General features: G+C 33.2%; 9 protein-coding genes across 9 annotated transcripts; 4 read left to right on the top strand and 5 right to left on the bottom strand. All coding sequences in view use genetic code 12, as the record gives it.

Moving 5' to 3' along the window:
• Nucleotides 1-363: 363 nt before the first annotated feature.
• On the top strand, nt 364-1,884 carry CTRG_00513 (uncharacterized protein; the record flags this gene model as incomplete). The annotated part of the gene is made up of 1 exon (XM_002545686.1): nt 364-1,884. One exon carries the CDS (start codon nt 364-366, stop codon nt 1,882-1,884), a length of 1,521 nt encoding a protein of 506 aa, XP_002545732.1.
• A 263-nt stretch (nt 1,885-2,147) lies between these two features.
• CTRG_00512 (uncharacterized protein) lies at nt 2,148-3,743 on the top strand (the record flags this gene model as incomplete). The annotated part of the gene is made up of 1 exon (XM_002545685.1): nt 2,148-3,743. The coding sequence occupies one exon, from the start codon at nt 2,148-2,150 to the stop codon at nt 3,741-3,743; it is 1,596 nt and encodes a 531-aa protein (XP_002545731.1).
• Nucleotides 3,744-3,924: 181 nt separating this feature from the next.
• MSN5 (karyopherin) lies at nt 3,925-7,641 on the bottom strand (the record flags this gene model as incomplete). Its single annotated transcript, XM_002545684.1, has 1 exon — nt 3,925-7,641. One exon carries the CDS (start codon nt 7,639-7,641, stop codon nt 3,925-3,927), a length of 3,717 nt encoding a protein of 1,238 aa, XP_002545730.1.
• Nucleotides 7,642-8,429: 788 nt separating this feature from the next.
• RPF1 (rRNA-binding ribosome biosynthesis protein) lies at nt 8,430-9,317 on the bottom strand (the record flags this gene model as incomplete). Its single annotated transcript, XM_002545683.1, has 1 exon — nt 8,430-9,317. One exon carries the CDS (start codon nt 9,315-9,317, stop codon nt 8,430-8,432), a length of 888 nt encoding a protein of 295 aa, XP_002545729.1.
• Nucleotides 9,318-9,382: 65 nt separating this feature from the next.
• CTRG_00509 (hydroxyacyl-thioester dehydratase) lies at nt 9,383-10,441 on the top strand (the record flags this gene model as incomplete). Its single annotated transcript, XM_002545682.1, has 1 exon — nt 9,383-10,441. One exon carries the CDS (start codon nt 9,383-9,385, stop codon nt 10,439-10,441), a length of 1,059 nt encoding a protein of 352 aa, XP_002545728.1.
• A 172-nt stretch (nt 10,442-10,613) lies between these two features.
• CTRG_00508 (uncharacterized protein) lies at nt 10,614-11,939 on the bottom strand (the record flags this gene model as incomplete). The annotated part of the gene is made up of 1 exon (XM_002545681.1): nt 10,614-11,939. One exon carries the CDS (start codon nt 11,937-11,939, stop codon nt 10,614-10,616), a length of 1,326 nt encoding a protein of 441 aa, XP_002545727.1.
• Nucleotides 11,940-15,048: 3,109 nt separating this feature from the next.
• VTC4 (Vtc4p) lies at nt 15,049-17,220 on the bottom strand (the record flags this gene model as incomplete). Its single annotated transcript, XM_002545680.1, has 1 exon — nt 15,049-17,220. The coding sequence occupies one exon, from the start codon at nt 17,218-17,220 to the stop codon at nt 15,049-15,051; it is 2,172 nt and encodes a 723-aa protein (XP_002545726.1).
• Nucleotides 17,221-17,662: 442 nt separating this feature from the next.
• On the bottom strand, nt 17,663-18,127 carry CTRG_00506 (uncharacterized protein; the record flags this gene model as incomplete). Its single annotated transcript, XM_002545679.1, has 1 exon — nt 17,663-18,127. The coding sequence occupies one exon, from the start codon at nt 18,125-18,127 to the stop codon at nt 17,663-17,665; it is 465 nt and encodes a 154-aa protein (XP_002545725.1).
• Nucleotides 18,128-18,830: 703 nt separating this feature from the next.
• Nucleotides 18,831-20,180, top strand: CTRG_00505 (S10 family peptidase; the record flags this gene model as incomplete). Its single annotated transcript, XM_002545678.1, has 1 exon — nt 18,831-20,180. One exon carries the CDS (start codon nt 18,831-18,833, stop codon nt 20,178-20,180), a length of 1,350 nt encoding a protein of 449 aa, XP_002545724.1.
• Between the last annotated feature and the right edge of the window lie 386 nt (nt 20,181-20,566).

Here is a 20,566-nt window from a genome sequence, read left to right as displayed (position 1 = left end):
AAGAAACATGTAGGCGTTTTTATAAATGGTACCATCAATAATAAGGAATGTTCAATATTTTGTGCTCTATCTTTATAATGAAGGATGATTAACAATGAAATCCCTAAAGGTTTTATTTAATCCATTGTACTCGAATATTGCGCATGTAGTGGTGGAGAATTTGGTTCCCTAAAGTTGCAAATCAAAATTTGCTCAACTTGAATCTGGAAAACAAAGACGAATAATGGTGACAAATAACATAAATTCATAAAGATAGACTTATAACCCAGAATTTGGAGTTTTGAAAAAAAAAAAAAAGAAAATTTTAAATATCAGTTTTCATTGTGCAGAGCTTTTCAAAATTATTAACCTTTTTATTGGATCATGCCACAGACGAAAGATCAGGAAATTTTTGAAGTCCCCATCAACGATAACGAAAAGGATGAAACAACAGTTGACATTGAAAGAAAAGTTTCTTCACCAGAAAATAATCAAGATGTCATAAGTGCAGATTCCGAAAAGAAGAAAGATATTGAAGTCCAACAAGTCCAACCAACAGAACCTTACTGTGCATTAGCTTTTAAAAGAAAAGCTATAATTATAGCTATAATAACCCTTGCTGGTTGTTTAGGTCCTATTGCTGGTAATATTTATATCCCAGTTTTACCCCAATTACAAGAAGAGTTTTCGGTTTCTGCAGCTACTATTAATGGAACAGTTTCGGTATTTATGGTTGTGTTTGCCATTGCACCGTTGATTTGGGCTTCTTGGGCAGATTATGGAGGTAGAAAATTATTATATTTAATACCTTTGGTTTTCTTTATATTGGCTAATATTCTTTTAGCTTCTGTTCCTGCAAATATTACTGCTTTATACATCTTAAGAATTTTACAAGCATTTGGTGCATCAAGTGTTATATCAGTTGGTGCAGGTACTGTTACAGATATTATAGAACCAAAGAATAGAGCTAAAGCAATTTCAATTTTCATGTGGGGTCCACAACTTGGTCCAGTTTTAGGACCCGTACTTTCAATAATTGCTACTAAAGGTGATTGGAGATGGATATTTGGGTTTTTGGCCCTTTTTGGTAGTGTTGTCTACATTATCATCTTATTCTTTCTTCCAGAAACTTTAAGGTATTTAGTGGGTAATTCCTCTTGTTATGAAAACACATCAATTTTTGTGAAACCAAAATGGAAACAAGAAAAATTAGTGGATGGATATCCAGTACCACCAAAACCAAGTCTTAAAAATTATTGGAAAATTTTAAAATACAAGCCTGTTTTGATTTGTTCAATTAATGGTGGTTTATTGTTTGCTACATTCTATGGAGTCTCAATAACATTTGCACGTGTTTTGCGAGACCAATATTCATTTACTAATGCTCAAGTTAGTGCAAGTTATATCTGTCCTGGCTTTTCATTAATCGTAGGTTCAACAGTAGGTGGTTGGTTATCTGATAAATTAAGAGCAAGAATGATTAGAAAACAACCTGATAAATATGTTGCAGAACATAGATTTTCATTACAGATTTTTGGTCTTGTTATTTCTATGGCGGGAATTTTGGGTTATGCATGGACAGTTGACAAGCACGTTCATGTTTCTGCTGTATTTATATTTACCTTTTTGACAGGGTTTGGTATGACTTGGGTATTTGTTGCTAATACTACATATTTAACTGAATGTTCAACTGGTCAACCTGCCACAAATGTTGCAATTGGAAATTTTGCAAGAAATATTTCTGCTACCATATGTACCGCAATCATTGAACCACTTATTAATAGAATGGGATTTGGCTGGTGTTTAACTGGATTAGGATTAACAGATTTAGCCGGTATCGGGTTTGTCATTGTTTTATTAAAATATGGACCTAAATGGAGACGTGAATATGTAGAATCTAAATAACTAATAAAAGTTGAATATGAGGTATATGTATATTTCTATTGTTTCTTGTGCATATTTAAAGTAGCATATTTTTTTTATTTTTTTGGAAAAACATAAATTGCTCCTCCATCCATTTGACCTCCTAGCTACCAAATATTTGCTCAATTGGTAAGTCAATGTCAGAAGGTAAGTTTTAAAACTAAACAATGAAAGTTTCCAATTCTGGGGATATGAATATTTGCTCAGATTTTGTGAATATATAAAATGCACTCAATATTGCAGCCATGGTAATTTTTTTTTCTGTTTTTCCTTTTTCCATACTCCAAATCAAAATGAATAAGTCACCAGACAAAGATAGTTCAAGTGGAAAGGTTATCACAATCTCTGAATCTTCAATCCAAAGGGACGATGAGGGAGATATCATCCCAAAACTGGACAGTGAAGAAATCGAAGATGAGTATAGTGTTTGGAATAAAAAGAGCATTTTTTATACTTGGTTATTACTTTGCTATTCTACTGGTCCTGTAGCTTCTATGAGTAGAACTTATGTTCCTGCTTCCATTCAATCGATTGCTAGAAGTGTTGGTAGAACCAAAGATGGAAGACATTGTGCTATGAGAGGGAACGACTGTTATGTCAAGTTTGGTGTTGGTACAGTTCATTATACTTCATATGTTTTATACTTAAGAGCAATTGCTACAGCTGTAGAAGGAGTTGTTGCTATATTTTTAATGGGAATTGCAGATTATTCTAATTATAGAAAATTGTTTGTCATTTGTTCAATTCTTATCTATGGTTGTTTTGCATTACCGTTTGCTGGGTTGACACAAAGTAATTATCCCACTTTGAAAGCAGCTTCTGCACTATATGCATTGATGAGTATCGATGATTCAATTTATCAAATTATGGAAGGTTCATATATTCCATTGTTTATGAGAGCAGATAAGAAAGATCCATTGAAAAGAGGATCAATTGTTTCAGTGTTGGGTATTGTTATTGGTAATGTTGGTGGGTTGACCGCTTTAATTATTGGTATAATTATTTCATATACAAGTGGCAGACCAGATAAAGATGGGTATCATAACTTCTTGTTGGCAATTACAATTGCTGGCTGTTTAACAGTTGTCCTATCAATATTTTCTTCATTCTATATTCCAAGTGTTAAAGGTAAGAAAAGAGACAGCAATGTGATGGTTTTACCATTCAAAAGGTTTTTCGGACTTTTAAAAGATATTCAACAATATCCAATGGCTTTTCTTTATTGTGTTTCCTGGGTTATTTGGAATGTAAGTTATAGCAACTTCATGAGTATGTTTCTTTTATTGTTTAGATCTACATTGGGATTAGGAAGTACTGATTCTGAATACACCGTGTATACATTCATGTCGTACATCTCAGCTTCTTTAGGATCACTCGCCTGGATGGTACTTTATCCAAGATTCAAGTTCAATATCAAATATTGGGGCTATATGTTTTTAGCTTTCAGTATCTTTTCCAATTTTTGGGGTTGTTTAGGTATACACCATGCTACACGTGTTGGTTTCCAACATCGTTGGGAATTTTGGATTTTTGAAGTGTTTTATGCTGGAACTTCTTCAGCTATGAGATCACTTAATCGATGTGTGTATTCACTGCTTTTACCAAAAGGTGATGAAGCACAATATTTTGGTTTAGAAATAATGTTGGGTGTTGCTACTGGCTGGATTGGAAGTTTGGTTAATGCAGTGATCCAAGATAGAACTAACGATGATCGTTTCCCATTCTTACCCAATATGTTCCTTGCTATTATATCCATTGTCTTGTACTTTTTTGTTGATCTTGAAAACGGTATGGCAGCTGTAAACAAGGCTAAACAACCACAAGAAGAAAACGAAGACTAGAAAAGAGGCAGAAAATTACTCGTGATGTTAGAAAACACAAACCTTACATGCCGTGGATAGCACCAATACTGACACTGGTTATATTACATAAACTTACACTCTTTTTTATTTATTTTTTTATAATGATAATATATAACACAACGTATATAAAATTGAAACACATTTTCACATATCTATAAAGTTACTCTTCGCCAAACAAATTACCCAAAGCACCATTTTCAGTATAAGGATCATTCATGACATCAATACCAGTTGGCTTTTTTCTATTATTAATGGCTTCTTCTAATTGTTTCTTTCTCTTGGACATTTCATCACCATTTTCAATTGAATTTGGATTTTTATTAACTTTAATCAATTCCAATAATGCACTTCTTTGGTGTCTTAATGATTTTGAATTGATCAAACTTGATTCAAAGTTAGCCACGTCGTGAGAAGTAACATTGGACAAATAAGTCATCATGGCTCTGGCAGGATAATCATTCTTTGATCTTAATGCACAATACAACGTAGTCAATGCCATAGCAGCTTCGTTATGGGTTTCTGTAAAATAATCTTCCATCAAAACATGCACCAAAGCTTTAATCAAATGGTCCGACAAATACTTGTCAACTTCATCATCTTTCAACACAATTTCTGGTAAGATGTTTCTCACAACTAATATTGTATTGAAGGAGCATTTGGTATCCTTAAACATAATAATATGACAACAGATTTCCAAAAATGGCGCTAAAACTTCTTTGTTTTCAATAACCAATTTCTTACACGCAAACTGTATGTCAGTTGTTGGAGTAGAATGATATTGTCCAACAATATCCATCAACAATCTAACAACAGTAGCTGTCAACTGCCTCAACATATGTTCTTCCATCATTTCTTCACTCAATGTTTCGTCATCCTCGTTACCTTTTAATTGCAATCCATTACCGTAGACTCTTTCCCATCTTGCAACCAATAACTTATCAATATCTATGAATACTCTTGGCAATAATTCACTCATGAATACTTCAACATACTTAACTGGACAACATTTAATCACCACTCTAAGGCAGCTATTAATCATATGCTTCCAACTGTGTAATGTAACACCGACGGTATCACCAGCCACAGCATTCCAAATCATCAGACCGATATTCGGGATCTCATACAAGACATCTTCTAATTGTGCTATGGAACCAACAGTTAAAAATGCATATTCTCTGGTGTATCTAATCAAATGTCCAACAGAATCAGCAAAATCTCTAAGAGTCAAAGCGGCTTTAACATTCTCTTCCATAAAAGTCTCCTTTGATTGGATCGAAACACCTTGTTGCCAAAATCTTTCCGTACAACTATCCTTAACAAACGCCTGAACTTCAACTGGCAAATCTTTCCAATTAGCAGGATTATGGTATGCTTGAATTTGGGTTAATAATTGCAAGACATGTGGCACAATAGGCTGTATTCTAGGCTTCCATAGTTTTAACAAATGCAAAAATTCTGGAGAGCTGTGATTCAATTTTTCAATACTATACTGAATAAATATCCTTGTGGCTCTAATTGGAAATATTGATGACCAATGGTCCTTCAATTTGTTCTTTAATACTTTGCCTTCATCATCCATCTTGGCTTCCAACAAATTTGTATTGGCTGTAATCCCACGACTTTGAAAATACTTGGCAATTTCAACTATACCAATTCTCTCCATAAACCAATGCAAATCCATCAATCCCTTCTCAGTGTCAGGAGCAGACCAAGCTGCTAAATCTGGATCAACAATCTTTGAGAACAATTCGTCCTTGTTAGGGATAGACGATCTAAATGCAATCACCAATAAAAACGACTTGAATGCAACATTTTCATGATCACTGACTTTCTTGGCTGATAATATATTGGATATAGCATTCTCCAAATCGTTGAAAATGATACTCAATCCTTCTGGCATCATGTATGCATATCTATTCAACTCTGTTCCACAGCTTCCACGCAAATCTCGGATCAATTCCATATCTTCATCAGAAACATTTGGTGGATAAGGATAAGTAGCCGTAGTCAAAATTTTCTCTAGAGCTCTGAACATTAGAGGTGGATTGACATCTTTAAGTAATGGAGCAAAATGAACTAAAGTCTGAACCTGTTTTCGTACCAACAAAGGACTGGCAAAATTCATGACTAATAACTTCTCACACAATGACTCAACTTGCTTATTTAGCCTGTCTTTGATCACCTTTTTATCATCTTCTGTATACCATTCGTTCCAACGAGTTATACCACGGAGGGAACAATCGATAATTCCCAATTGAGCTGATCCATAATTATATACCTCAGATTTTTCTCCAATTTTGAATTCATTAATTGCCTTTATGCCAAGTTCGGATCCAAAAAAGATTTCTAAACGATTCTCTAGCCAACGTAATCCATCTTCGGGGCTTTTGCAAACCGTTATACGCGTTATATCTTCATTGAATCTACGATAATTCAGCAAAAACGAGCTTGCATCTGGGGTAGAATCAAAATCAACATCAAGGAACTTCTTAGATATGTGTTCGTCATCAAATGTGTAGTTTATAGTCCTGTTGGAAGCAATTTCTCTCAATTCAGGCATTAATTTCAAAAATGGTGCTTTAGCACTCAACTCGTCATATCTCAATATGGTAATCCACATTTGTAAAGATAAACCACTGATAATTAAACTTGGGTGACTTGTGGTCTCTAACACTAATCGCAAATAACTATCAACATCTGAATCTTCCCAAGAAATTTTGTTCTTCGAAGCGATATTTAGGTACTCACTTAGGGAGACAATCATTTCAACAGTTTTCTTCAAAAGGGAATAAACAACTTCATCAATGTCATCTGGATCCAAACTTAAGGAGTGGTAAAACTCACTCAACTTGGAAATACCTTCAGCAGTGAAAACAGAGCCAATAAAGAAATCAAAGTCTTCGTGTTGATTGTAGTTTCTTGTAAATAAAATGTGTAAACAGTCAACTGCCAATATCTTCATCTTAACATCAGGTAAGGTTAATATTTGAATTAATGTTTGTAATATATTTTCTTGTTTCAACACACAGGGGCTGATCCAATGTAAACAAGTTTTGAACGCCGACAAGATTTTGGGAACAAATGTCTGGCATATTTTATCATTGAAATCATTATTGGACAATACTTCAACTAAATATCTTGCCCATGTCACAAACCAACCATCACTCAGTGCCTTGCATATGGTAAAATTAGGATTATTCTCGTAAATTGTTTCCAACACTTTTTGAGGGGTAACAATCAATATAGACAACTGGTTCAAACAAGCACTTCTTTTAGTGGCAATTGGATCCTCCAAAAGGTATATATCTTCGAATAATGTTCTGATGATAATTAACGAGACTTCTCGACATGTGATGTTATTATTCCACAAGGTCAACAAGTCCGAATCCATGGAGACCCATCCATCGTTTGCTTCTTGCGGGGTGACAGTTGAGCTTTTATCCAGACTTGATGCTTCATTCTCGAGGGCAACCTTATCACGGGATTTGACCAAGTGGCTGCCCCAAATTCTCTTCGCTATAGCCACCCAAATTAACGCAGTCTTCTCTTTGATATAATGTGGGTCTGTGGGTTCAATTTTATTTGACAATTCAATGATCCAGTTCTTGATGGCATTAGTTTTTGTCAGGTCAAATGTGTGGAATCTTGTGTTGATGGATTGTTGTAACAATGTTAACCCAAAGTATCTAACAATGTATTTATCTCCGTTGTTCTCAGGTAATGCCAATTGATAACCCCAGAATGGACTTTCATCATTTGTCTTAATTTCATCCAAGAACTTTTGGGCTTCTCTTCTTTGATCATTGGTTGATTGTCGATCATAAACAACCTGTAAAGCAGATATAATTTGTTGAACTCCACCACTATCCATGGTCATCTGAATTTTTATTACTCTAGTTGGTGAAAAAGTATACTCGGAGTGGGAATTCTTTTCTTTAAAAAAATAAACAATAAACAAAAATTTACAAATTGATAGGCTTTAACACTGTCAAGTGAGTAAGGGATTCTAATGTACAAAAATATCTAGTGTATAATAATGAATTGAATGTATCAATTGATAATCCTTAATTTCTGTTGGTAAGTATACAATAGTCTTTCGGAGTAAAATAGTGTGTATAAGTGAGATTGGTGGGTGTTGAATTATTGATTGTTGATTTCCCTTTTGGCAAAAAAGAAAATTTTTGTTTGATTAAAATTTTGCGTGATTTTTTTTTTTCTATTTTGTCTTTTCCCTCCAAAATTCAACCGAACAAAAAATTGCTAATGAGGTGCTTAAAGATTTTCCGTAAGGCGGGTCCTACCTGCCTTTTCTTTTTCTCTCCCCCCTTTTCCCCCTCCATGTCTCACGTTTTACTACCACCTTCCCCCGTTCTAATTCTCATCCCCACGCAAGACCCATAGCGTCCCCAAAAAATTACTAATTTCGCCGCAGACCAATCCCATTCGAAGGTTCACTCGTACTAGAATATGAATCAGCCCAGTAACCTTACACTATATTCAAAACCATTTCAACGATTAAACAATTTTAAAAGATGAAGATGACGTTCATAAACAATGATGTTGATGCCAAAAAAATGAACACTCTTGCGCTTCGAACCTAATTTTATGCAATGTTTAAATCTATTTTGCATTATAACCTCATACACACTGATAATACGGACCAACCTACAAATAAAACTTTCTCTTGTCTCTTTCCATATCTGGTCTGTGTTCCCATACGACATCACCTCTAACACCCTTTTGCATTCTTCTTAATTTCAAAGTGAATTGGGGACCCAATTCTTGTAAACCTACCTTTTCCTCATTTCTGAATATATACCTATGTCTTCTGAAGAATATATAATCTCTTTGATTATGCAATGTTATCACTTGCCGACCTTGTAATTCCGGTTTATGTGGGAATATACTTTGAAATAATCTCCCCACTGTCTTACCCAATCTAGAATTGAAATTGTTCAAGATAATTTCAGGCAAATAATCACCAGCTTTACCATGTCCCTTGATTCTCTTACCATCAGTAATAGAAGTAACCGAGAAGTAAAATGTTGGACCTTCTGGAAGGTTGATCATTGTTATCCCATTGACTTTTTTCTTGTCTTCATTAATAACCATCAAAGTGGTGTATCCTCTATTTGAACAGAATTTAGCCATATCTTGCATAGTATATTCTTTCTTTCTTTTAATAAAAGTGGTGTTTGGAAGGAAATCCATAATCATATCGGCAAATTCATAAGCTGGTTTCTTAGCATTGGCATTAGTAGTTAATAAAATCTTTGGTTCTTCCAATAAATTTCTAAAGTAATTTCCAAACTCATCATCACCTTCAACTTCAGCAGCAATAGTCTCATCAAATACTCTCTTACTATCAATAGTAGCTGGTATATTCTCTGCTATTCTTTGTTCTCTTAATTCTGGATTTAATCGTTCTTCTTTTGCTCTTTCCAGCCTTAACTTGTGACGTTCTTTGTTTTTTTCATGCTTTAATTCCGCAAAGACCTTTTGTCTTCTTTGCTTGTTCTTTATGTTTTTCAACGCTTCACTAGTACTTGACATAGTGGATATGACTTGTTCTTAGAAAGTAGTTGTAATTCTGGAGATATTCGATGAGATGAGATTTTATGATTCTGGATAATTTTTTTTCTTCTTCTTCTTTATGTACCTATTACTGTAGTACGTGCAAAACGTACCAAAACACACACACTCTCTCTCACTCACATTTACCACCGAGTACACAAAATATGTTTCATCACTTGCCACAAGATAACAATCCATTATCAACAAACAAAACAACAACAACAACCTACATTTCTGCAATGGCTCCAATTAGCAAAGAATGTATCTATAGATGGGCCAATGTACTCAAGTCTAAACCAACAATTATCAAAGATACTTTTGCTTATGGCTCATACAATAATCTAACCAACCTTCTCAACAACATACTCGAGATTGATCATAAACCAAATATATCCAAGTCATGGTTTCAAGGATTCCATTTTTTATATAACAATCAACTAAATTTGAAACTTGGAAGTGATGGGTATGACAATTACCAAGCTCCTGTTAATGAACAAGGTGAACAGTTATATTTGAGACGGCTATGGGCTCGAGGTGAAATTGATTTCTTCAATTCACCGTCAATAAATTCCCCTATTGAAGTAACCGAGACTTTAAAAAGTGTTAGAATTATCGATGAATCTGTTTTAGTTAGTATTTTAAGGAATTTCACTTCTGAATCACAAGAGTTATTACAAGAAAGTCGAACATTAACATATACTAATGCATTATACACTCCGAATGAAAACTACTATCAACTTGAAAATTACAGTGGCAATGGTCCTACTTTCCACATATCAAGTATCGATTTGTTGAAATATTCTATGCTTACTTATAATCTTCACAAGATTCATATCGATGCAAATTATTGTCGCTCTATTGAGGATTTACCAAATACGATTGTTCACGGGCCCTTACAAGTGTCACTTTTGTTGTATTATTTTGCAATTAAACATCCTGAACTAAAACCAAAGAACTTTAAGTATAGAACATATGCTCCTATATTTATTAACGAAGAGATCTCAATACAAATTGACGAGGTATCGGAGAACTGCTATTCTCTAGGTATTATAAGTAAAGAGTCAGGGAAAGTGTACATTCAAGGTAAATTATCTACAGAGTAGAATAGTGGATAAATTTGAATATAAAACGAAACATTTATTATTTATTAAATAATATTAAATCAAATGTTATTTTACCTATATAAATATTGATCATTAACGACTAAAAATCAGTGCCCATTACACACATGGGTAAGGAAATAAGCGTAATAAACAAGGTTCTGTAACAGAGCCTTTACATATCCAAAGTTACTCTAACCTTACCTACACAGTAGTCTTTATATTCTTGAACGTAAGCTTCGTTGTTGAGTTCAACAACCCCTGATAATTCACTTATTATCTCATTGTTACCCGTAATCAAGACCATACCAAATGGGATTGAACTTAAATCAGGTAAGGGTTCAACAAGTTTACTGTCAAATATCAAACTGGTGAGGTTATGAGCAGTTTGTCTACCCATATACATGGCCCAACCTGCAGATTTAATAATATTGAAATCCACTAAATCTCCCAAAACAAAGAAATTATCATATGTATGTTCAGAATTATGAAGTTGTAAATATGAATTGACAGCTATGTTTTTTGTTGATTTATTAAGAAATTTTTCCCTCACTTCTTGACATAAAAAGCCAGTGTTGTTTGACTTTGAACAACACCAGAAATTCAAATTAGATGGGATCGTTTTATCATTTGTTGTGATTAAATCCCCATTTTCGTTTTCTTTTTTAATTCTTGTGTTAAGATAGACATCAATACCGGCGTTCTCAATGGACTCTTGTACTTTTCGTTTGAATTCTAATGACAATGGCTCAGGAGGGAAAGTTTCATGTGGATGAATCAAATTAACTGTTTTGTTAGGAAATTCTGTTTTAATATCACCTGCAATTTCAATCCCCACGGCACCTGCTCCAATAACACTAACAATATCGGCCCTTTCAATGTCTTGTTTAACTTTAGCCATTTCTGATAAAAAATCATCTACTCTTAGAGAATGTGGAGTCGTTGGCCAACTTCTATCTCTTCCGGAAGCTAAAACAACATAATCAAATTCAATTATCCCTTTGTCAAATTCATTAGAGTTTAAATTATACTGTGCTTTGAATTGATCTAAGTAGCATACTTTGCCTTGAATATAATTAAGTTGGAACAAACTGTCTGGGTTATTCTCAAACCATGAATCATCTTGATCGTATTGTGAAATGGAATCGCTGAAAATATTGGAAAATTTGCAATTTGACAATTTATTGAAGGGAATGAATTGAGTATCTGCGAATTCAATGTCAGTTAAACATTTCGGAATACCTAAAATGTTCAATAAACCATTCCTCGGCTCAATCAATGTTATTGAAATTTTTTTCCTTTTAGTTGGGTCTGTCTCATTTAAGCGTTTTGATAAATGCAGTTGTATAGCTCTTAATGTTGACAACCCACTATAAGAACCACCGACAATTAAAATATTTGTTGTCAACGATCTTGGTGTTGAGTGCAAGTTCTTAGTGAAAAACGTAGGTGTTGATAGGTCGTTATATAGTTTGGTTAGATGACTATGTGGCTCTGTCATGGTTAGGTTCAGTCACTGGTTGCGATAATCTAAAAGATCTAATAAGGACAATATTTAATAGAAAAGAAAAATTTTCCTTCTCCATCTAAAAAAAAAACGTTATATGAATTTATATCTAAAAAATCTTTCGCAGGAAAAACAACAAAAAAAAAGGTGAAACAAACTGTGACAAAGGAATTTATCGGAAAAAGCTGTTGACGCCGAATCGGGAAAGGAATGAGATACGAGTTTCATTCATACTTAACAAAGAAAAGGAAAAAGGAAGAAGAAAAAAAAAATTATTTGCCCCGGCACCACCCCACCCGCCCCAGTACCGTACTCCACGACTCAGCTCGACAGAACAATACCAGAGCAAGGACCCGTAAAAGACACCTTTAGCTGCAAAAAAAACTTGAATACAACCAAATAATAATAATAATAATAAAACCTCCAATCCTTTAATTCTCTTGGATATAAATCAGTTGCATGTTGGTTTGAAGATAACAATGTAATTACTCATGGGAGTTTAACCCATGGGTTGAATACTCCCTTTTAAAAAAGCTTAACTATTTAGCAAACCAAATAAACTACAACTTTAAATTTAAAAGAAGGAATTGAAGTCTGGCTAAGGTAACTTAACAACAAACTTACTAGTCGTCATTTTATAAGTTGATACGATTTTGCTAAGTCAATAAGTTTGTTTCTCTTGTCACGAGATCATCATGGAAAAGTCAATACAATATATAAAGTAGTATTTCTCCGGTAAGTAGTGCTGAATAGAAGTATATAACTCACAACAATGAATTTATTGGGTTTTCAACCAAAACAAGGTAATGGTATTTTATTTGATCATGAATATGCTAACAATTGTATCACGATTCTTAAAAATGATTTTGTGAACACCATTGACTATTATGAACAGCTGTTGGTTGAGATGAAATACACAATGAAAACTATAAAGATCTTTTGTAGAATTTTGAAGTACTTGTAATTAGACTTATTAAATTGTGATTATGGACCAATATCGAGCAATTGTATCCTTTTTGCAATAATAACGAAAGACTGGAACGTCTTCTTGACAAACTTAGAAAAAACATAGTAAAGTATTATATGAAAATCCACAAACTTTATGATAATATGAGAGAGCTTTATTCAAAATATATTAATGTTAAACACCAACAATAAGAAAAACAAAAAAGGATTTCTTTTATGTTACTTATGATACAATTCAAGTTTGAGTTTATGCCTATGAATTCAAAACTTGTTATAAGGAATATATGAACTGCTCATTATATATATATATATATATATCGATATGTATTATAGTAGAAACAGAATCAACTTCAAAGACGTACCAAGTATAACAACTCTATCAACGTTTGTTATATCTATTCCGGAAAAATTATTGTCTCCAATAATGCCAATCAGTTATAATTTACAAATTAATAGGGTAATAATGCATGATAAAACCCCAACAGGTGTATATCTTTTAGTGTTGTTTACCAATGGTAAGAAAGCATGGATGTCAATGACTTCAGTAGTACAGTTAAATCCAATAAAAGCAAATGAATATTTACGAAGATACCCAGAATTATATCCTCATCATTTAAAGTATTACAGATAAATTAGATGACACCGATAAGAAACGAATCAGTTCAGGTGAAGAGTTGCTATTTCAATCTGCTGGTTTAGGATACCTTAGTTCAATATGTAAATTTGTGTTGTCTGTGAGTATTGGACTATTTAGAACATAATTGAGTATACAAACTGAACTTCAGCTACGAAATCCAAATCGTATCCGATTCCAACTCTAAAAACATTCCATGATAAATATTACATTTATTCAATCATGTAACTAACTTGTATAAGATCAATCTTTAACTACAAAAAGAATAGTATTTCTGTAAGAGAATAATTCAAAACATTTTTATTCATCTATACGAAATCTGCTAGAGATTAAATCAATATTAAGGAGTCAGTATTTTATATCCACTGGTGATTCCAAAAACTAAACTACGTGAACAATGTAATTTATATTATAAATTAAGCACGCTGTTTGCAACTATTAGGGAACGCAAATTTAATATCTAATTTTTTTTTTTTTTGAATGATTCTTCAAACCCGTGTGATTTTTCATTCCTTTTATAGTATTCTCTAAATGACAAAACAACATAAAGCCTAATGCTTATTTTGATCACTGTCCATTTATTACCCCGCCCCCCTTGTCTATTCTTTAGACAAACACGACCACTGAACCAGCCTGTACTTTACTTTCATCGGATGAAACATTGACTAGAGATTAAAGGAATAACCTAAATTCATCACTGTTTAAAATGAATTGTAAAACCATTGTCGTCATGTAAACCCAAATGATCTCTATCTCAACAGCATACATGAAGCCACTATAATAAAGGATTTCCTTCAGAATCATCTCCAATACCCCCAATAGGTTATTAGATTTAAGTTTATAAATTTATAATTAGTCTCATCCATGAATGATGTATATGTTTCCATACACGTTTAAATAAATGAACATGTCATATGTGTAAATCAACTGTAATATCTGTTTCTTTAATTCGGTTAATATTTCCAACCATGAGTTCAGATGAAGATGGGTTATTAACAGTTGTGAAAATATTGAGACATACAATATCACAATTACATGGACCAATACTTCAAGTACTTCTTGATGATGGTTATACTGATTGGTTTCCTTTTGATGAAGTAATGGAAGCAGTTCCTGATATGGTATTTGAATATATGGCATGTAATCCTACCATGAATCGTTATTATCAATTACATCTCACATGAGTGAATTTATTCCTATAATGATAGTATTCCCTATATGAATGCCCAACCCGGCCCCCATATATGAATGATGATGTATCGATATTCCTAGATTGCGTAGACCAAAATAAATAAGAGACGTATATGTTATTACGTTGGAATGGTCATAAACTATGATTATTGATGATGTTTCTTACCAAACATATATTAATTAATGAATACACGCAGTGATACAGAATATGAAGAAATAAAACACAAAATAAAATGACTATATATTTTTTGATGATATTTTTTGATGATATTTTTTTTTTTTTTAGTTTTTTATAGAAACCTCACTACAAGATCAATGTTCCAGGTATTTGAATAGGAAAGTGACAAATGTTGCTAAAAAGATAAATGCACAGATCATATTTGGACCAAATTTGTCACCATAAGCGGTAACTTTCTTTTCTCGAATCATTAATACTCTCCATAAATACTTGTAAGTAGAATAAGCAATGGTGAAAATAGCAGTGATGAAGAAACCAATAGATGAAGTCAATGCACTCTTTGAACCATAATTCAACAAAGTAGTGGCAACAGCACCCAACAACATACCCATAGATAACCAACTCAAGAAAGTTCTTTCATTAGCAAAGTATACCTTTGGTTCGATTCTAACCGGCACACAAATGGTTTTACCCTTTGGCAATTTATCCTTGAAAGTGGCATTCAAATCCCAGTTAGTACCTGGTTTCACAGTGAAAGTACGGTCATCATTAAAGAAATGCAAAAATCTGCCATACCAATGGTACAAGAAGTTACGAACTGGAGAACTGGAGTGTCTACTTGAGTAGGTATTTGGCAACAACAATGGTGTATTTTCATCCAAGTCATCTTCCAATGGGTTGTAATCATTGGAGAAATGAACACCTGTAGTGTATGATGATCCAGTTAACTCTTCTTCATCCAAGTCATTACCACTTGTCGACAGTCTTTCAATTCTTGCTGGGGTGTTTCTTTGGATACCAATTTCCAGTTGAGTCTTTGGTTTTCTAATGTCAACATCCATTTGAGTGTACCAGAATGGCAACAAGTCAACATGGTCGGTTAACAAAGTGGCACCTCCATGAATAAACTTGGAGAATTTAGGAACAGCTTCAACCAAATGAGAAGCAACCAATTCTCTGATCCACACTGGTGGTTCTTGACCCAATTGAGTTTGTAATTTAACTTCCAAAACAGCATATGGGAATCTGCAGACATCCTTTTCTGGCAATTGCAGGAATGGGTAATCAACACCAATATCCATTCTTCTCCAGTTTCCTTGAGTTCTGTCGTATCCATCAAAATCATCTTCTCTAACCATGGTTAATTCGGTATCTAAAGAAATTCTAACTCTAGCATCACCTGGTAATTGGAAAGCAGTTCTATTATAGAATGAACGCATAACTGGACGATATTTCTCTTTCAAGACTCTGTATTGAACTTCTTTGGCTAGTCTTTCCAAATTGTCAATTTCCTGTGGAGATTTCTTACCTTGTTTTCTAGCCTTTTCAAATACTTGATTGGCAGTCAATTCACCAGATAAAAACAGGTTGACTTGTTTTTCTTTCAAACCAAATCTTGCCTTGACAGACTTTTCACCAGTCCAATCTTCTCTATGGGTTTTTCTTTCAACGAAAATTTGTTCAGTCTTCATACCACCATACCATCTTAATCTAATGGCTTCGGCACCTTCATCTTTTCTCAATCTACCATAATACAAGTCCATATCCTTGTTATCAAAGTAAATAGAAGTAATGGCACTATCTTCAGTTTCAAACTCCTTATCTGGGTTGAAAACCAAAACTGGTAAATGTTTCAAAATGATCAATTTCAATTCAGTAATGTTATCTGGATGAACCCAGTATTTAGTAGTTTGTCTAACAAAATTTTGTTGGGAACCACCAGCAGAAGAATCACCTTGAACTGGATTACCTCTAGTTCTAACCAAATCGTATAATTTTGACAATTTGACAATTAAAGCATCATAATTATCTTTGTAAAATGCCTTGTGGTTCAAACGAGCTTGGAAAATTGGACGAAGGGAATAACCAGTAACTTTATCGTGCTTCTTAATAATCTTATAGAACCCACTGTAATTAAGATTGGCAAATTTGTTCAATTCATGGACATCAGCAATAATATCAGATAATTCATCTTGCAATTCTTGGAAATCTTCTTCCAGAGGTGGGGTAGTAATTGCAGGATCATGGTTTTGATATCTATGTAATGCATCGACAACTTCATAAACATAAGTTTCACTATCCTTAATTCTTCTAGTGACTTCAGTATTTTTCACTTTGGTGAAAGAATAAACTTTATCCAATTCATTTTCCAAGGAATTAAGGAACAGTTCTTCCAAGTCATCATTCCAAGTTCCATCATTGTCATATAAACCTTTTTTCAATTGATGTTTTAAATCATCGTATGCAATATAGTAAAATGAGTAGTTCTTGATCAAGGACTTTCTCAAATGTTCACCAAATTTCATTTCTTATCAGTCAAAGATGGATGCTTTCAATGAGTATTAAGTAATGGAATGTAAGAAATTTTCAAAATTGGAAAGAAAGAAGTATAAAACAATAATGAATATGAAAATTGAAATAAAAAAAAAATGAAAGAAAATTCAAGAATGGGGTGGTTATTGCTTAATGAAAATGAAAATTCGAAAAAGAAAAATTAACTTCTAATTAATTTAATATTAATTTTTGTTGAAGAGGGTTACATTAGGAGAGAGAGTGCGATAATGAAATAAATTTTTATACAAGGCGAGACCCACGTGCCAAGATTCATCACCTATTGTTCGTCTGTGTGCAGATGGTTTTTTTTTTTGTTTTTGTTTGTGTGATTTTTCAATACGAGCACGTGCCTTGAAAACGTGACACGGTCAAGAATAGTATGCAATAAGCAATCCCAAGTCATACAAATGTATATTAATACTTACTAGATTCAATATAATCTTTCAATGATTCATTCATATTAATAAATGATTCTTTTGTTTTGGAAAACACTCCAAAAATGTAGAATAAAAACACTAATATACCAGTGAATTCTTCCGATTGTTCAAACACAGTCTTGTTTTCTTCAAGTCTTTCAAATTTAAACAGATGAGTACCGCCAAATAACCAGGTGCTAACCAATTTACCTCTCCAAGTAAATTCGTTCTCATTGTTCTCTAAAATAACAGGATACATTGTACTTGTATGATTTGTACCTTTTAATTTCAAATCAATTTGTAATTCATCACCTATATTCAAGTTTGGATCGGACTTGTTGGTATATTTCGTAAAACTGGTGAAAAGTGGGTTCCACTTTGGATAATTCTGATATTGTAAAAATACTGATCTTACTGTTTGAGGATCAGCATTAATTATTATATTTGTTTCAATTCTTGTCATCGTTGTCGTGATATACTACCACCAAATGAATAATTGATTAATTCGCTCTCCCTTTTTTTTTGTCCACACTCTTTTTTAAGTTTTCCTATAGTTTCATGTTTGATCGAAGGAATGTCGTCTATTTATATAGTGCTTCACAATTGTTGATTCAAAGTGCTTAGTTTATTTTAATTTCATCAATATTCAATGCGGTTCCAACAATTTATTATCTTGTGGGTGCTGTTAAATCCGTGTAGAAACGGAGATAGCCACTCGTTTATTAATGATAAGCCGTTCCGTATCTATACTTTCCATTGAGTATACTAGCCGTGCCTTTAACGAAGTCTGGTATATCATCAACTATCATCTGACAAATTGACTTAATCAATCCCACAATTACCTGAGTTCAGATTGGATTTGCATTTTTTGCACCATTTTTTTGACGAATTTATTTCAAAATTGGTACATTATTGTTTTGCATTACTTAAAAACTCTACAAAGTGAATCAACTTGCTATAAAAGCAAAATTCATCTTATTAGAATAGCCGCATCTCTGAATTCTTCAACTAACATGGTTAGTTAATACCAATTATTGATGCCGTTCCCTTTGGAACAAGACTTCTTTTTTGTGCGATTTATCATTATGCTGCCTTATTTTTAGATCCCCCACTCCCCTTTTTTTTTTTCTTCGTTTATTTTTTTTTGTACCAATATCCATTAATTAATGAATTTGTTGTTGACAATATTGATTTTATCCAACACTTTAGCCACTCAAGTACCATTCCATAAGGATGATAAGTATTCAATTACAGCATCTGTGAAATTCCCCGAATTTTCCTTATCTTCTCGAACATCTGTATCTTCATTAGGTCTCGACTCTGTTAATCAATCAACAGGGTATTTATCCCACCTTCACCATAATTTCTTTTATTGGTTCTTTGAAAGTAGAAATGATCCAAAAAATGATCCAATTATATTATGGTTAACTGGTGGTCCCCATTGTTCATCATCATATGGATTATTTTTTGAATTGGGTCCTTCATCAATTGGTTTTGATTTAAAGCCAAATTATAATCCTTACTCATGGAACTCCAATGCTTCTGTGATTTTTTTAGATCAACCTACTTATACTGGATTCTCCTATGGTGGCGCTCCAACTCTTACCTCCAATCAAGCAATGTATTTTGTTTACGTTTTCATAGAATTGTTTTTTCAAAAGAACCCACAGTTCTTGAAAAATGAGTTTCATATCGCTGGTGAATCTTATGCTGGACATTATATTCCAAATTTACTGCATGAAATATTGTGTCATGAGGATAGACTGTTTAATATAAGTTCAGTATTAATTGGAAATGGGATAATTGATCCATTGATCCAAATTGGATCCTACAAGAAAATGGCCTGTGGAGAAGCAGGACACCCAGCATTACTCAGTGAAGAAGATTGTCAATATATGGAAGATAAATATATCACTTTTAAAAAATATGATCAGCTATGTTATGATTATGGAGATTTATTATCATGTGTCATTGCAAGACAATTGGGTCAGGAAGTTGGCAAACCATTTTATAAACTAGGTTTGAATCCATATGATATTAGAAAAACATGCATAGCAAACACATCCGATTGTTATTTGGAATCACAACCTATAGATAAATATTTAAATTTGCCTGAAGTCCAAGAAGCAATTGGTGTGGAAAACATAAAATTTGTTATGTGTCATGATGACTATAATCTAGGATTTGAAATCACTGGTGATAATATGCGCCCTCTGCAACAATATCTACGAGAGTTATTGGAAAAGGACATCCCTGTGTTGATATATTCTGGTGATAAAGATTATGTTTGCTCATGGATTGGGTTATTAGAAGTTGTAGATTCATTAGGCTATAAAGATTTTGAACTTCAACCCATGAAGAAATGGATCACGGAAAACGGGGCTGTTGCTGGAGAAATTAAGAAATTAGAGAAATTGACATTTATCAGAGTATATGATGCAGGCCATATGGTTCCATTTGATCAGCCTGAAAATTCATTAGACTTGATCAATAGATGGATAGGAAATAAATTCTAGAAGTATAGATGTCATTATCAACATCTAATATCGATCATCACACGACCTTTGAATTTGCAAACAATAGTTGAATAAACCGTTTCTTGTATGATACCGGCTGTCTTTATCTCATGATTGACCAATTTATCATTGTTGAAATTGAGATAATTTCGATATCGGAGTTTACCAGAAAAAAAAATAAAAATAAAAGGGCTTGTACCTTGCTTCTATTGCCATTACGGACCAAGCATCATGTGACCACAAAAAAAAAAGAATATCATTATTATTAATAATAATAATAATTGGTTTCAAAGTTTCCTTATTTTTTTTTTTGGTCGTAGTTTTTGTTTCCATCCCGCACTAAATACAAAAAAAGAAAAATCAGTACCAATTCACCTGATTGACCT

The sequence above is a fragment of the Candida tropicalis genome (genome assembly GCF_000006335.3).
Source record: "Candida tropicalis MYA-3404 genomic scaffold supercont3.1, whole genome shotgun sequence".
Classification (NCBI taxonomy): Eukaryota; Fungi; Ascomycota; class Pichiomycetes; order Serinales; family Debaryomycetaceae; genus Candida; species Candida tropicalis.
The sequence above is the reverse complement of the archived record's forward strand: the minus strand, read 5'-3'. Positions and strand labels throughout refer to the sequence as shown.